Source organism: Caloenas nicobarica, chromosome 29, assembly GCF_036013445.1.
Source record: "Caloenas nicobarica isolate bCalNic1 chromosome 29, bCalNic1.hap1, whole genome shotgun sequence".
In the NCBI taxonomy this organism is placed as follows: Eukaryota; Metazoa; Chordata; class Aves; order Columbiformes; family Columbidae; genus Caloenas; species Caloenas nicobarica.
In genome coordinates, this window is record NC_088273.1 from 2,167,586 (window position 1) to 2,183,417 (window position 15,832).

General features: G+C 51.0%; 2 protein-coding genes across 2 annotated transcripts; both read right to left on the reverse strand.

Moving 5' to 3' along the window:
* Positions 1 to 930: 930 nt before the first annotated feature.
* Positions 931 to 1,857, reverse strand: LOC135999602 (olfactory receptor 14J1-like). Its single transcript, XM_065653166.1, has one exon. The coding sequence runs from the start codon at positions 1,855 to 1,857 to the stop codon at positions 931 to 933; it is 927 nt and encodes a 308-aa protein (XP_065509238.1).
* Positions 1,858 to 12,950: 11,093 nt separating this feature from the next.
* LOC135999697 (olfactory receptor 14J1-like) lies at positions 12,951 to 15,591 on the reverse strand. Its single transcript, XM_065653256.1, has 2 exons — positions 15,007 to 15,591; positions 12,951 to 13,067 (listed from the first exon to the last, which is right to left on the reverse strand). The coding sequence occupies exons 1-2, from the start codon at positions 15,589 to 15,591 to the stop codon at positions 12,951 to 12,953; spliced, it is 702 nt and encodes a 233-aa protein (XP_065509328.1).
* Positions 15,592 to 15,832: the final 241 nt, after the last annotated feature.

Consider the following 15,832-nt stretch of genomic DNA (forward strand, 5'->3'; position numbering starts at 1 on the left):
TGCATGCTCACATCTCACCTGTACAAAGCAAACATGGACTGCTGAACTACTCATTCAGTGTCCATCCATGGAGGGAAGAACATCCTCTGTGGGTGAGAGGCCAGTGCAGGAAATGGTGGTTGTGAGGGGCCAGCCCATGGTGATTGTCCTGAGGCTCCTTCCCAAGGGGTGTCCAGTGCACAGGGGCACAGCCCAGCCCCTGCTCTGCTGGTCCTGCAGGTCTCTGGCAGGAGGCCTGGCTGTGAGAGGACACTGCTGTGTGCCCAGCCCTGCACACACACACTGTGCAGCTGCACAATGGTGTTTCATCTGTGGGCCACTTTTGTAGGCATATGCTTCAGAGAAACTTTGCAAGAAGATATAAACCATCATGCACTGCCCTGAGGAGACGACCGTTCTTTCTGGAAAGGCTGTTCTGAGGCCAGCTCTGTCACAGCAGTGCCCATTGCCTGTCCCTGCCTGCGCTCACAGGACTGACACACAGCAGGACGGTGACCAAGCTGCCAGAGCACTCAGGCCTTGCACCAACACAAGGGATGAGAAGGAGAGTGTGGGAGTGGAACGAGAACAGCTCTGGAAGACCAAGGGCTGCTGCTCCCTGTAAGTGTCACCATGCTGGACTCTGTTCCTCTCCACTGATACAGACAGAAACTGTCCCTGCAGCTCCAAAAAGGCCTTAAAAGAAAAGCAGAGGAGAAAAACAAAGCAAAATACTGCAGGGCCCATTTATTTTAATTTTTTTTTAAGGAGAGGAAAAGGGTCCTCATTTCCATAAATACTTGGTCAGAAAAAAAGGCAGACAATGAATTAGGAAATGGATGACAACATTATCACAAAATACCAGCAAAACAACAACAACAAAACAAGAATGGTGAGCCTACGAGTTACACTATAACTGCTCTGCAGAGGATGAGAGTTTATTGCTGTTTGTTATTGAAAAAGTCCAGTTATCAGTTTCCACACTGAATCCTGGAGCTCCTGGTTCCTCATGCTGTAGATGAGGGGGTTCACTGCTGGAGGCACCACCGAGTACATAACAGACACCATCAGGTCCAGGGATGAGGAGGACATGGAGGGGGGTTTCAGGTAGGCAAATGAACCAGTGATGATGAACAGACAGACCACGGCCAGGTGAGGGAGGCACGTGGAAAAGGCTTTGTGCCGTCCCTGCTCAGAGGGGATCCTCAGCACGGTCCTGAAGATCTGCACATAGGACAGCACAATGAAAATAAAACACATAAAAGCTAAACAGGCACTGACCACCACAAGCCCAAGTTCCCTGAGGTAGGAGTTTGAGCAGGAGAGCTTGAGGATCTGGGGGATTTCACAGAAGAACTGGCCCACAGCATTGCCCTTGCACAGTGGCAGTGAAAATGTATTGGCCGTGTGCAGCAGAGCAGTGAGAAACCCAGTGGCCCAGGCAGCTGCTGCCATGTGGACACAAGCTCTGCTGCCCAGGAGGGTCCCGTAGTGCAGGGGTTTGCAGATGGCAACGTAGCGGTCATAGGACATGATGGTGAGCATAGAATACTCTGCTGCTAACAAGAAGACAAACAAAAAGAGCTGTGCAGCACATCCCAAAAAGGAGATGGCCCTGGTGTTCCAGAGGGAGTTGGCCATGGATTTGGGGAGAGTGGTGGAGATGTAGCCCAGGTCGAGGAGGGAGAGGTTGAGCAGGAAGAAGTACATGGGGGTGTGGAGGTGCTGGTCACAGGCTATGGTGGTGATGATGAGGCTGTTGCCCAGGAGGGCAGCCAGGTAGATGCCCAGGAAGAGCCAGAAGTGCAAGAGCTGCAGCTCCCGTGTGTCTGTGAACGGCAGGAGGAGGAACTGGGTGATGGAGCTGCTGTTGGACATCTGCGGTTTCTCAGCCTGGGGCTCTGTTCAAAAAAAGGAAACAATAACTTAACATGAGATGAGACTCCTCTGAGCAAAGCCACACCATTTTTCACAGAAATAACCCCAAATGTAATGCATTTCCTTTCTCTGTTGTGTGCTGGCTGAGTGCATCATGAGGACCCGGACCTCTGCCCGTGTGCTGACAAGCAGTCAACTTTGCTCTGCTGTAGTGGGAACATTGGAGCTGGTTTGTGACAGCTCTGACATTCACAAGCAATCTCATATTTTATGCACCGTTAATAGAAAAGTTCAATATCTGCACTCATGACACTTAATAGCAGGGGCGGCAGAGCAGAGGCTTAGCATGTCATTATAATAATTTTGTCTGTGTTTTTAATTTTCCACCATCACATCTCATGACTGTAGTTTTGCAGGGGTTGAAATCCTTTTTTACGTGACAGAAAATGTGAAGACTCTTGAAAGAGGACGGGCAAAATGGCTCATCTATCTGTGGCTCAGTGCAGAGTCAGGAGAGCAGCGTTTACCCATTTGCCTTGTGCTTTCACTAGTGCTGCCTTGAAAACGATTTCGTTGTAAAGAAAACCCAAAACTGGACTCACACTGGAGCAGGGGAGCTCTCTTTGAAAGGGCAGATCTGCAAACTGTTCCCTGCCCCAGCCCAGAGGTGGAGATGTGCTGGAGAGAGCAGGACACGACCCCTCACCCAGAGAAGCAAAGGACTCTGGCAGGAGAGTGCGGACCCCAAGGAAAGGCTCAGCACTCCTGGCATCCTACAGCAGAGCTGGGCCTTTCTGGGGGCAGCTGGTGAGCCCAGCAGGACAGGCAGAGCAGAGTCAGGGCTCCTGGAGATGGGATGTGCTAAAGGGACAGTCCGATCATTGCCCAGCAGACAACCCCCAGCAGCCACCTGCAGAGCAGGAGCAAAAGAGCTCCTGACCAGCCCCTGCTCTGCTGCCTGGAGCTGTCCCTGCCTGCAGCTGTGTCTCTGTGCCCAGGTCTCCTCCTGTCAGTGTCACAGACCCCATCCCAGCCGCTGTGTGCTCAGCTCTGCCCTGCAGACCCCTCCCAGCAGCCGGGCACTGCCCAGGGGCAGCTCTGTGTGGGCCGGCTCTGATGGGAACATCAGACCAACAACAATGAGCCTGGAAAAGTCATCCTGATGCTGTCTGGAAGCCAGGGTGTGTTTAGTTCTGATACTCACAGGTTTATTCACTGCTAAGAGTAACAGATTAGGAATTTCTGTGCCTCCTCCTGAACTGAGATATTAATTTCTGTGTCCCCTTGGCCACATAGACAACCCAGAGTATGATAGAATAGGATCCTTCCCTTTCACAGAGCCCTTCTCTTCCTGTGCTTCTTTAAAAGCCTCCTGAGCATGTTATAAAGTGATCTGGAGCTGTGAGCAGCCCTGACACACGCAACACCCACTCCATAGCAGGACCCTGTCCAGCCAGAGGTTACTCCTTCCCCCCACAGCTTCTCCCCACAGCACCGTGGGGATCTCCCCGGGCAGGCTGAGCGCTGACCCTGGCAGGCGGCAGAGTCCCTGCCCCGGCACAGCCCTGGGGTGCAGGGACCCTGCTCTGCAGGACAGCCCTGGGCACCCCTGGGTGCTCCCCAATCTTCACGTCTGTCCAACATTTCCTGACAAGAGCCCCCTCCAGACAGGTACGAAAAGCTGTGGCTGTTCTAGTTTTAGGAGATGCCTCCAGGAGCTACAGCTGCATTGCAGCACCCAGAGACTTACCATGTCAAGGGCTGCAAAGAGTTCTCCTCCAGTGAGCTCTCAGTCATCCTCCCCATCCTGACCACCTTTAATCTCTCTCTGCCTTGCTCGTCTCCCTGAGATCCCCAGGCAGAGCCCTCAGCCCTGCTGCGCTTTGCAGAGGAGCTGCTCCTGGGCAGAGCTGTCTCTCTGCAGCGCTGCCGCTTGCCGTGAGCTCCCTCTGTCCCAGGAGCCCAGCCCAGCTCAGCAGCACAGGAGCAGCCCCAGGCACTTTAATGACCCCTCTGGTGGCTTTGGTGCTGAGTCCATGAGCCTCACAGCCTGAGAGGAATTGAAGAAACTTCTCAAGAAGTCAAAGTCAGATTCAAACTCCAAAGTTTCTTGTAATGTTAATGGGTCCCACTGAGGGACACTACTGAGAAACCATCCCCAAGGTCTGTGTAGAGCAGAAAACTGGAGGCAGAAATGAGAAGTCACTTAAAGCAAAGTACAGGTGGCTCTGATTCTGAGTACGCCTGGATGTGTTTCATTAACCAAAGGGCCAAGCCCTGACCCCCAGACCCTGGGAAATCAGATCCTGTCCCTCCCACGTTGCCCAGGGCTCTTCCTGGGACACTGTGATGTGGGGCTGTGCAAGGCCAAGGGCAGGACTATGGTCCCACACCTCCCAGGTTCCTGGCTGGGGACAAGGAGGCCATGAGGCCCTTGTGCTGTAAGGACAAGGTGTCTCCTCACAGGCATCAGAGCTGGAGACAACAGCCATTGCTAAGGGGAGAAGGAGCTCATGTCTGTTGGGGGCTTTCAGCCTTTTTACATCCCTTGACCATCTCCACAACAGCCTGTCCTATGCTGTGGCATCACCTGCACCTCTTTCCCTGCAGGCTGGAGACATCCCCCCTGCTACCCCACCTTGCTCTTGTCTGAGCATCTTCCTTCCTTTGCTGATCTCTCTCCATCCTCCCCAGCTGTTCCTTGAAGCACAAAGCCTTGGGCTGATGCAGACTCCCTCTGGGTGACCTGCTTCACCACAGCACTGCCCTTCCACTCACATTCCTTGCTGCTTATGTCCGGCCTGGACCTCCCCAGCTGCACTGTGTGCCATTATTTCTTTCTCGTGCTGTTTCCCACTATGAAGAAAACCTCCACCATCTCTGAAACCACTCTTCAAGCACTCTCAGGCTTCTCTCCTATTACTGCAGCCTCCCCAGCACTGCTCACTTCTCCTTGTTCAATTTCAGAACTTTCTGATGGGCGAATGCCAGATTTTCTCAAGGTCTGGACTCTCCCTGGACTGAAGGTCCATTTGCTCAGCTGTTAATTTTTGCATGTGGATGGCTTATCCTGACGAGCGTGTCTCTCCTAAGACAAGAGCATGAAGAGTTACAGGACACAGAGAGTGGAATTTTGCCTTCATGTGGGAGAGCATTTGGAATGCATGGAGACAATGTCAGCTGAATGTTGAGGAGTCAGCGTGAGAGGGCAGAACAACATGGGCAATGTTGTGGTGACTGGACATCAGCTACAGGCTCCCTGATCAGGAAGAGGAATTAGATGAGGCCTCCTTCAGATAAATGAAAGAAGCGTCATGTTTCCAGGCCTCATGTTTCCTTGTTGCAGACCTAAGATATCCCAATATCTGCAAGGTACCAGGCGTCCAGGAGGGTTTTGGAGCTCATTGACAACATCTTCCTGACACGGGTGACTGAGGGATCAGTGAGGTGAGGTGCCCTGTGGGACTTCACACCTACAAACCAGAAAGATTTGGTCAGGGATGTAACAGTCAGGGATGAGAAAGTGGAGCTGAGGCCCCTGGAAGATGGTAACTGGAGGATGGTGGGTGAGATGGTGACATCGAAGTAGGTGTGAAGAGTGAAGGAGCTCAGGAAATCTGATCGGCCTTACAGGACAGCCTGCTCCAAGCACAAGAATGATCTCTCCAAGTACCCATGAAAAGAAGCATTTATCTCGTGAGGCTGCTTGTCTGAACTGATGGAGCTCCAGGGCTAAAAGGCAGCACACAGGAGGTGGAAGCAGGGGAAGCTGCAAAGGGGGAATTTAGAAACCTTGTCTATAGATGTAGGGAGTGATGCCAAAGCTGCCCTGGATTTCATACCTGCAGGGGAGGCTGAGGGCAGCAAGATGAGCTGACACAGCTTCCTTACAGTAAAAGAAGAGACAGGGCGATCATGGGCCTGCTGCTGACCTTCCTAAGAGTAGAATCAGACAGGACTGAGGTACTTCATGGCTTCTTTGCCTCCATCTTCACCAGCAAGGTCTCCCAGGACTTTGTTCCCGAATGCAGGAGTCTGGAGAACACCCAGGAGTGGATGGGGCTCAAGTCAGGGGTTACCTGAGTAAACTCAAACACGATTACAGAAAAGGAGATGGGTCATTTGACCAGCTCCCTGAACACAGGTATAGCTGTGCTGTGGCATCTGACATTCCCAGGAACACCCACCTTTTGGTCCAGAGGATGTGACTCCTCTTGAGGTGGCCTGGACTATCTCCTCACTCACGTGGTGATTTAGGCACCCACTTTTCTGACATATTCAGTCTTTATCAGGAGATGCTCCACATCCATATGAACTGGAGGCTGCTGATACCACCTGTTCTGGAAAGGGAGGGAAGGGCGAGCATGGAAGGAAATAGAAGAAAGGTGGCTTTATTGCTATTTATTATGGAAATGCTCTCTGTTTGGCTATTCCTGAAATCTCCCTAATCATCCACACCAGACTCGAAGCCTTCAGGAAAATGCTGCACAGAGCCTTGGCTTGTAAGAGCATTTTGGATGTTAATGAGCCCTCTGCTGCCATGATCCTGAACTGCAGATGCTGAAAGAATGAACAAACCTCTAATGAAGTGAAAGGCAGAAACAAACTGAAGTGTGTGAGGGTGTTTGGGACCCCACGAAGGGCCATCACTGACCCAGCGCTGAAGGAAACAAGCAGTCGAGGTCCCTGTCCCTGGAGGCTGGGGAAGCAAAAGCCTTGAGACACTGGCTACAGGTGGTAAAGGTGATGTGCAGGTCGCTCTGATGCCATGTGAGCCCTTCATGGCTGTTCATCATCAGAATGGTGTGGGGGACTACGGTGGGTCCGTGGATTCCCTGACGGAGGGCATGGGAACAGAGATCAGCCTTGAAGATATTAAGGCTTACCCATGAGAAAGATGGGAGTAAAGGAGTATCCGGACATATTAATGTGTACCCGTGAGAGAGAAGGGAGTAGAAAAGTAACATTTATGATAGCAAAATCAGCCAATGAGATGTTACTTCTGTAACTTGTAACCAGTAGTGAAGAGACACATAAATTGGTAAAACTGTGTAAAAATGCACTTGTGGCAATAAATGGCATCTACTACTTTCATCCTGGAAGAACTTGGTCTATGTCGTTTGTCTGTCTCAAGCAGGACAGAATGGCTGAGCCCTGACCCCAGGACCAGCCAAAGGAGATCATTTCTCTCATATTTCTCAGGCTCATCCTGTGGTCATTGTGAAGGTATTTGTGTTTTGGGTGTGGGTTTGGTGCCAAGTGCTGTTGCTTTATCCACAAGGCTCTGGTTTTCTGAGGATTTGGCCATGCCTGTGAGGTCCTCAAAACCCATTCAGCTTCTTTCATAGACCTGGCAATGGTTCTCAATCACCTAAGCTGTCCCAGCCCCAAACTTGCTTGAATCCTCAATTTGGATCCATGCCCCAGCACTGAAATGCACGTGTTCCTTCTTCTGCTGCCCTAAAATTAAAACCAAAGGCAGTCTATTCCACAGTAGCATGACCAGCCCATGCTCTTCAGGTCTTCTTCTTGCCTTTAACACACTCACTGCTACGCATAGACCACTCTCATCCTGCACTCCCATGTGTCTCACAAACCTTTCGCTCTTGTCATCCAGCAACAGGCCAACACTCCAGGAGGCTGGTGCTTCCTCCAGGCTCATGGATGATTCCTGAGGACCATCCAAGTGTGGGCAGTGCAAGAGAGGAGCAGAGCGAGGTTAGCTCATGGGCCATGATGGAGCACAGCCAGCCCCAGCAGCAGCCATTCCCATCTTCCAGGCACAGCCATGCCCACAGCATGCAAATGTCACTGCCTTATATGATTAGTCCAAGAGAAGCCTGCCTTCTTTCCATAACCCCCTAAAAACCTTCCTCCTGTTCCCCCTCCACCCACAGGCATCAACCACATTCCACTTGCAGGCTCAGACATGGTTGTAAGGATCTACTAACATCGTCAGCCATCACCCTTTTCTACCTCACATCCCCTGACCCTCTCCCACACCACACATGGGCGGTCACTGCTGCTCAGGGCCTCTCGCTCTTCAGAAGATGACTTGAACTTCTTGGTTCCTCCTGGTGCTTGTTATAATCTTTCTTGCTCCCTGCAGACCTCATGGTGAGTTTCCTTGTTCATGTCAGGGTCTTTATAACCAGCTCTTATGGAATGCTTGTCTTTATGTGATCATCCGTGCAGGTGTTATCCCAGAAAAGTACCAAATATATCAAATCTGATGCTGAGTGAAATGCAATAAAACCTTGTTGAGCCACCTCCATAGCTGTGCCTTTCCAGCAAGGAAAGAAAAGTCCCTCTTTGCCTGTGTGCAGCCAGGTCTCCAAGGAGAGCAGGTGGGAGCTGGTGCAAAGGAGCTGGAACATCCAGCTGCAGCCTGCAGTGGAGAAGTCTGGGGTAAGGAAAAGGGATGCAAGTGCCAGGTGGCCAAGGAGAGAAATGATGGGGTTGGGGAGGTGAGGAGCAAGGTTGTCCACACAGTGTCAGGCCTCAAGTGTCAGACCTTCTCCAACCAGTCCAGACCTCCACAGGAGAGACCCTGGATCGATATAATACTGATAGAATATTTTCTTTAAACGGAAAAATTAATGAAATACACCCTTTAAAATAGAAAGACGCTTTTATTAGAAGCTTTTTGAAATCTTTCTACATAGTTACACCAAGACAACTCTCTAATTCACTGTACAAGAGTAGAAGGAAATTACAAGAAGAGACATGGTTTCTTAGAGCTTTCTTCAGTGTAATGAGCCCCATGGTGCATTTGGTGCTGAGTCCTTGAAACTCACTGAGGTGCTGAGAGGAGATTGCACAAACCTTGCCAGAAGTCAAAGTCAGAAGAAAAAAGTACTGAGTACCTTGAAGTATTAATGAGTTCCACTGAGGGCAAGTACCAGCAAAGCCTCCCCAGGGACTCGTTAGAGCAGAGAATTGGAGGCCATGATGGCAGATAAACAAAGGGTCATGTGCAGGCAGCTGAGGTGCTGAGAAAACCCTGGTTTTGTTGGATGAAGCAGAGAGGCCAAGGCCTGACCCCCAGCCCCTGGGAAGGCAGATCCTGTCCCTCACCCATTGCTCAGGGCTCTTCCTGGGGCAGGGGGATGTGGGCTGTGTGATGCTGAGTGAAGGACAATGGTGTGACAGTTCCCAGCCTTCCTGGGGGTGTGCAAGGAGGCCATGAGGTGCCCCCAGTGCCTGAGGACAACATGATGATTGCCATAGCCAAGGGGACAAAGACTTGGGTTCTCTTGGTGACATCCAGCCTTGCCAGTGCCCTTTGCCATCTCCACCACAGGTTGTCCTACACTGTCCCACAGCTGCTTCTCTTTCCCTGCAGGCTGTAGACACCCATCTCATTTCCTCCCCTTCCTCTCACCCTGGTATTTCCATACATTGACTGATGTGTCTGCACTCCCATGCTCTGTTCCTCGAAACACAAGGTGGTGGACTGATCTCACGCTCCTTCTGGATGATTTCTTGTACCACAGCACTACCCTTTGAGGGTGGCAGTGTTTGTCTCCTCTGCTGTAGAAAGGAGGACCCTGAAAACTACTGACCTGTCAGCCTCTTACCTGTGCCTGGGAAGAACATGAAACAGATCCTCCTAGAAGTTCTGCTAAGGAACAAAGAATGATGACTCAAGCACTCCCTGGGCAGCCTGTTCCACTGCTTCACAACCTTTTCCATGAAAAAATGCTTCCTAATACCAATTCTGAACCTTCTCTGGCACAACCTGAGGCCATTTCCTCTCATCCTATCACTTGCTGCTCAGAAGAACACCAACACTCTTCATGCTACAACCTCTTTTCAGATAGTTGTAGAGAGGGAAAGGTCTCCCCTCAGCCTCCTGTTCTCCAGGCTAAACACCCCCAGGTCCCTCAGCTGCTCCTCAGAAGACTTGTGCTCCAGGCTCTCAACAGCCTTGTCGCCCTCCTCTGCACTCACTCCAGCACCTCAGGGTCTTTTCTAAAGTGAGGGGCCCAAAACTGAACCGAGGATTCAACTTCTGGCCTCACCAGAAAGAGTACAAGGGGATGATCGCTGCCCCAGTTCTGCCCATTGCTCTATTCTTGGTGCACTCCAGGAGGCTATTGGCCTTTTTGGCCACCTGGGCACATGCTGGCTCATGTTCAGTCGCTGTCGATCAACACCCCCAGGTCTTTTTCCACCAGGCAGCTTTCCAGCCACTCTTCCCCAAGCCTGTAGTGTTGCATGGGGTTGTTATGACCCAAGGGCAGGCCCTGGCACTTGGCCTTGTTACACCTCAGACAATTGACCTCAGCCCAATGAACCAGCAGCTCCATATCGGTCTGTAGAGCCTTCCTACCCTCCAGCAGATCAACACTCCCACCCAACCTGGTGTCATCTGCAAACATACTGAGAGTGCGCTCGATGCCCTCATCCAGACCATTGATAAAGAGATTAAACTGGCCCCAGTACTGAGCCCTGGGGAACACCACTCATGACTGGCCACAACTGGATTTGGCTCCGTTCACCACAACTCTTTGGGCCTGGCCCTCCAGCCAGTTCTTTATCCATCGCAGATACACCATCCAGGCCATGGGCTGCAGCTTCTCCAGGAGGATGCTGTGGGATACAGTGTAAAAGGCTTTACTCAAGTCTAAGTACACAACATCCACAGCCTGTGTGGCGGATTCACTCCCCCACGACAGACTTTCCCTCATCTGCTAAGCTGGTCACCTTGACATAGAAGGAGATCAGGTTGCTCAGGCAGGACCTGCCTTTCACAAAGCCATGCTGATTGGGCCCGATTGCTCGTCTCATATGTGTGACCTGACAGTCCCTTTCCCAGCCCTGTTCCTGCTGTTGGCCTATCCCCTGCAGAGGCACAAGTGACCTCACAGTCCCCTCCACAGCCATTGGCTTCCTACTGGATTAGGAGTTCCTGAGACACAGCTGAGCACATGGCATCGTACCCAGCCATCACCCTCCTTGTGGTCCAGTGTGTGAGCAGATAAAACTAAGCTGCTTTCATCAAATTTATCTAATAGATTTCCTATCAAGGGTTTGAGTGGAGAAACTTTCCTCAGAGGAGCTGCTCTATTTACCCGGGTACACTTTATATCTCTGCTTCTGCCTTTTTTTTTTTTTCTTCTTCCTGTGTCTCTTCCATCTTGAAAGAGCTCTCTAGGGCAAAGATTCATGGAGTTATACAATAACGCAGATTGGAATTGACCCCTGAACACTATCTCTATCCCAATGATATATATGGCACCCCAAGGAATAGCTGATAGCATTTGTGCTCACTTGGGTTCATCTCTACCACATGCACACAATGGACATGCACATGATGTGTATGTTTACAACTCATCTGTACAATGAAAACAGGATTTTTGACCTAGTATTTCATAGAATCATAGAATGGCCTGAATTGGAAAGGACCCACAAGGAATCATAGAATCCAACTCCTGTCCCTGCACAGGACAACCCCAAAGTTCACACCATGTATCTGAGGATATTGTCCAGTCTCTTCTTCAACACTGTCAGGCTTGGGGCCGTGACACCTCCCTGGGGAGCCTCTTCCGGTGTCCAGCACCCTCTACGTGAAGAACCTTTTCCTCATCTCCAACCTAAACTTGCCCTGGCACATCTATCTTCCATTCCCTTGGGTTCTCTCATTGGTCACTAAAGAGAAGACATCAGTACCTTCCCTTCTCCCCTTGTGAGGAAGCTGTAGCCACTATGAGGTCTCCTTTTAGTCCTTTCTTCAGCTCTGATGCTGAGAAACCCCTTGGCATGCTTTCGGAAGCAGAAAGGAAAACCCATGACCTCCAGGCAATGGGAAGGGGGATCCTGTCCCTCACACACGGCTCAGGGCTCTTCCTGGGACCGTGGGATGTGGGTGTGCAAGGCCGAGGGAAGGACAACACTGGTACAACAACTTCCAGCTTGCCCATGGGGCTGCAAGGAGGGAACGAGGTCCCAGTGCCATGAGGACAACATGTCTTCTCCTAGGCCTCAGTGGCACAGACAGCTGCCATGGCCAAGGGGACAGAGACCTGGGTTCTGTGGGTGCCTTCCAGCCTTGCCAGCGCCCTTTGCCATCTCCATCACAGGCTGTTCTACACCGTCCTATCCCTGCTCCTCTTTACCTGCAGGCTGTAGACACCCATCTCGCTTCCCCACCTGCTCTCACCCCAGCATTTCTGTCCCTTCACTGATGTGTCTGCACCCTCACTGGCTGTTCTTTGGAACACAAAGCCATGGGCTGATCCAGCTCCCTCTGCGTGACCTCTTGCACCACAGCCCTGCCCTTCCAGTCACATTTCTTCCTCCTGATATCCAGTCCTCACCTCCCAAGTTGCACTTTCTGACTCTTCCCTGCTTCTTCCCACTTCCAAGGAGAGCACGACCATCTAAGAAACTGCCCTTCATGCAGGGAACCCAACCTGTTAGGCTTCTTGTGGTCTTTTACCTGACCAGAGAGAAGTAACTTCACCACGATCTTCTAAATCCCGTGACTGCTGTTGGCCTTTCAGCTTCTCTGACAGACACGACCATGTTCCTGCTGCTGTCCCGTCATGTTCTCAGGTGGGATGGACATGACAATGCATCTCCAAGGCTTCTTCCTGGATAAGACCTGTGGGTACCTTGGCAGAGATTCTTTCCCAGCCATGTCCCTGCTGCTGGCCTGTCAGCTCCAGAGACAGAACTGACCCCACATTCCCCTTCACAGCCACACGCTTCTGACTGGATTATGAGTTTCTGAGACACAACTGACCTCATAATACCAGCACCCATCCATCCCCCTCCTTAGCCCCCGGGACCTGACCAAGACTGAAGCATGTTCTACGCAGTCCTACACCTGCCCCTCTTTCCCTGCCGGCTGTAGACACCCATCTGGCTTCCTCACCTTGTTCAAATTCATCAAATAGATTTCCTACTAACAATGTGCATGAAAAGCACTCTTCTCTGGAACTGCTGTATTTCCGTTAACACCTTCTATATCTCCTCTTGTGACTTTTTTTTTACTATTCTTCTACCTGTTCTCTCTCCAAAAACCTCTCCAAGGAAAAAATTCTTTCAAATCACAGAATAACTCAGGTTTGAAGAGAGCCCTTGTCTCACTCATCTTGTCTCACTCTCCAGCTCAGGGCACGGTCAACCAGGTGAGGTTGCTCAAGGCCTCCACCCAGGTTTGCATCATCCTCAAACGCAATGGAAGTGCACTCTGTTACATCCTAGAAGGGGAGAATAAAGATGTTCAACAGTGTTGGCCCAAGTGCTGGTCACTGAGAGATGATACTAGTAACTGGCTGCATGGAGGACTTTGTATCACTGATGATATTTGGGCTTGATGGTTCAGCCAGCTTCCCACCCAGGATCCACTTCTCGAGCCCCATCAGCACTACTCTGCCCAGAAGGACACCATGGCTGAGGCCTTGCAAGCACCCTGTACACAACATGCCTTTCTTTCCCCTGTCCATTTGGGTTCCGCAATCCCTTCCTTTGCCTTCACATTCCAGGAAATGGGTGTAGGAGGACATGTCCCATCCCTTTCCCAGGGAGGGAGGTAGGGTGTCCAGCCTGTAACTCTCCCAGTTCCTATTCCTGCTCTTCTTGAAGATGGGTTTGAGGTCTGCGTTTCCTAAGGACCCCAGAACCATTCTGGTTTCTATGGCACTTTTGAGAGCACAATCCGGAATCATGGGAAGGGTGACGTAGCAGACAAGAACACGTGCAATGAGCCTCTCCAAGGCAGCTGAGATGAATCTCACTGGTCAAATGGGGATGGTTCCTGTAGTCAAACACAGAAATGTCAGGGTTCTGTCAGGTGTCAACATCTGAGCTGGCCTCATGGACTCCTTATGCACCCAGGGCTGCTCAGAGACAGAGTCTGTCCCTTTTACACACAGAGGCAGGAGTCACAGTGTCTCTCTGGCCTCCTGTTGCCACTCCCAAAGGATGGGAGGCACCTCAGCCCCATGGTGTGTCACCCTGCTCTGCACTCATCTGACTTGTCCCATGGCAGGAAGAATGGACACAAGGAGCTCGCTTGAAGGAAGCACATCCCAGTGCTGCATTCAGGCAGTTAACAATGGGATGTTACTTCCAACACCAAGTGACCTCAAGATCTTGTCTGTCCCACAGGCCTTCATGGAACCCTAAGGAATAGTTGATGGGGTTTGTGATCACTCGGGTTCATGTCACCTCAAGTACATGATGTGCATGCTCACAATTCATCTGTACAAAGCAAGCACGAACTGCTGAACTACTCATTCAGTGTCCATCCATGGAGGGAAGAACAACCTCTGTGTGTGAGAGGCCAGTGCTGAAAAAGGTGGTTGTGAGGGGCCAGTGCATGATGATTGACCTGAGGCTCCTTCCGAAGGGGTGTCCAGTGCACAGGGGCACAGCCCAGCCCCTGCTCTGCTGGTCCTGCAGGTCTCTGGCAGGAGGCCTGGCTGTGAGAGGACACTGCTGTGTGCCCAGCCCTGCACACACACACTGTGCAGCTGCACAATGGTGTTTCAGCTGTGGGCCACATTCTTTTGAAACTTTTCAAAAAGACCTAAGCCTCCAGGCACTGCCCTAAAAAGATCACTTTTCTTTATATAAGCACTGTTAGGGAGGCCAGCTCTGTCACAGCAGTGCCCATTGCCTGTCCCTGCCTGCGCTCACAGGACTGACACACAGCAGGACGGTGACCAAGCTGCCAGAGCACTCAGGCCTTGCACCAACATCATGGAATCAGAAGGAGAATGTGGAATTGGAAAAAAAACAGTCCTGCAAGATCCAGAGATGATGCTCCCCAGCAGTGCTGCCGTGCCTTGCCTTTATTCCCTTCCATACATATACAGGAACTTTCCCTGCAGCTCCAAAAAGACCTTGGAGAAAGGATCTCAGGAAGAAAACCAAATTGCACTGGCCTTTGTCATGGTTAAACACATAAAGACAACAACTCTTTATTTAAAAAAACACTCAGACAGAAAAGCACATAAGGGAGTGAATTAGAAAGGGGATGACAATATTCTAGTGACTAAAAATAAACCACCACCACTACAAAAAAAAAAAATGAAAAAACCCCCTACAAACAAAGAAAAACAAAACACACCAAAAAAGATGTAATATAATGAATTCTTTTTATAACTGCTATGCAGAAACTGATGAGAAGTTTACTGCTTTAGAAAAATATCCAGTCATCAGTTTCCACAGGGCATCCTTGAGCTCCTGGTTCCTCATGCTGTAGATGAGGGGGTTCACTGCTGGAGGCACCACCGAGTACAGAACAGACACCACCAGGTCCAGGGATGGGGAAGAGATGGAGGGGGGTTTCAGGTAGGCAAATGCTGCAGTGCTGACATACAGGGAGACCACGGCCAGGTGAGGGAGGCACGTGGAAAAGGCTTTGTGCCGTCCCTGCTCAGAGGGGATCCTCAGCACAGCCCTGAAGATCTGCACATAGGACACCACAATGAAAATAAAACACATAAAAGCTAAACAGGCACTGACCACCATAAGGCCAAGTTTCCTGAGGTAGGAGTTTGAGCAGGAGAGCTTGAGGATCTGGGGGATTTCACAGAAGAACTGGTCCACAGCATTGCCCTTGCACAGTGGCAGTGAAAATGTATTGGCCGTGTGCAGCAGAGCATAGAGAAACCCAGTGGCCCAGGCAGCTGCTGCCATGTGGACACAAGCTCTGCTGCCCAGGAGGGTCCCGTAGTGCAGGGGTTTGCAGATGGCAACGTAGCGGTCATAGGACATGATGGTGAGCATAGAATACTCTGCTGCTAACAAGAAGACAAACAAAAAGAGATGGCCCTGGTGTTCCAGAGGGAGTTGGCCATGGATTTGGGGAGAGTGGTGGAGATGTAGCCCAGGTCGAGGAGGGAGAGGTTGAGCAGGAAGAAGTACATGGGGGTGTGGAGGTGCTGGTCACAGGCTATGGTGGTGATGATGAGGCTGTTGCCCAGGAGGGCAGCCAGGTAGATGCCCAGGAAGAGCC

Excerpts from the sequence above, each read along its gene's own strand:
- LOC135999697 (XM_065653256.1), bottom strand. The coding sequence starts at position 15,591 with ATGTCCTATGACCGCTACGTTGCCATCTGCAAACCCCTGCACTACGGG. Across the intron at positions 13,068-15,006 it reads CTGGATATTTTTCTAAAGCA|GATGTAACAGAGTGCACTTC; the intron begins GTAAACTTCTCA and ends CTCCCCTTCTAG.
- LOC135999602 (XM_065653166.1), bottom strand. The coding sequence starts at position 1,857 with ATGTCCAACAGCAGCTCCATCACCCAGTTCCTCCTCCTGCCGTTCACA.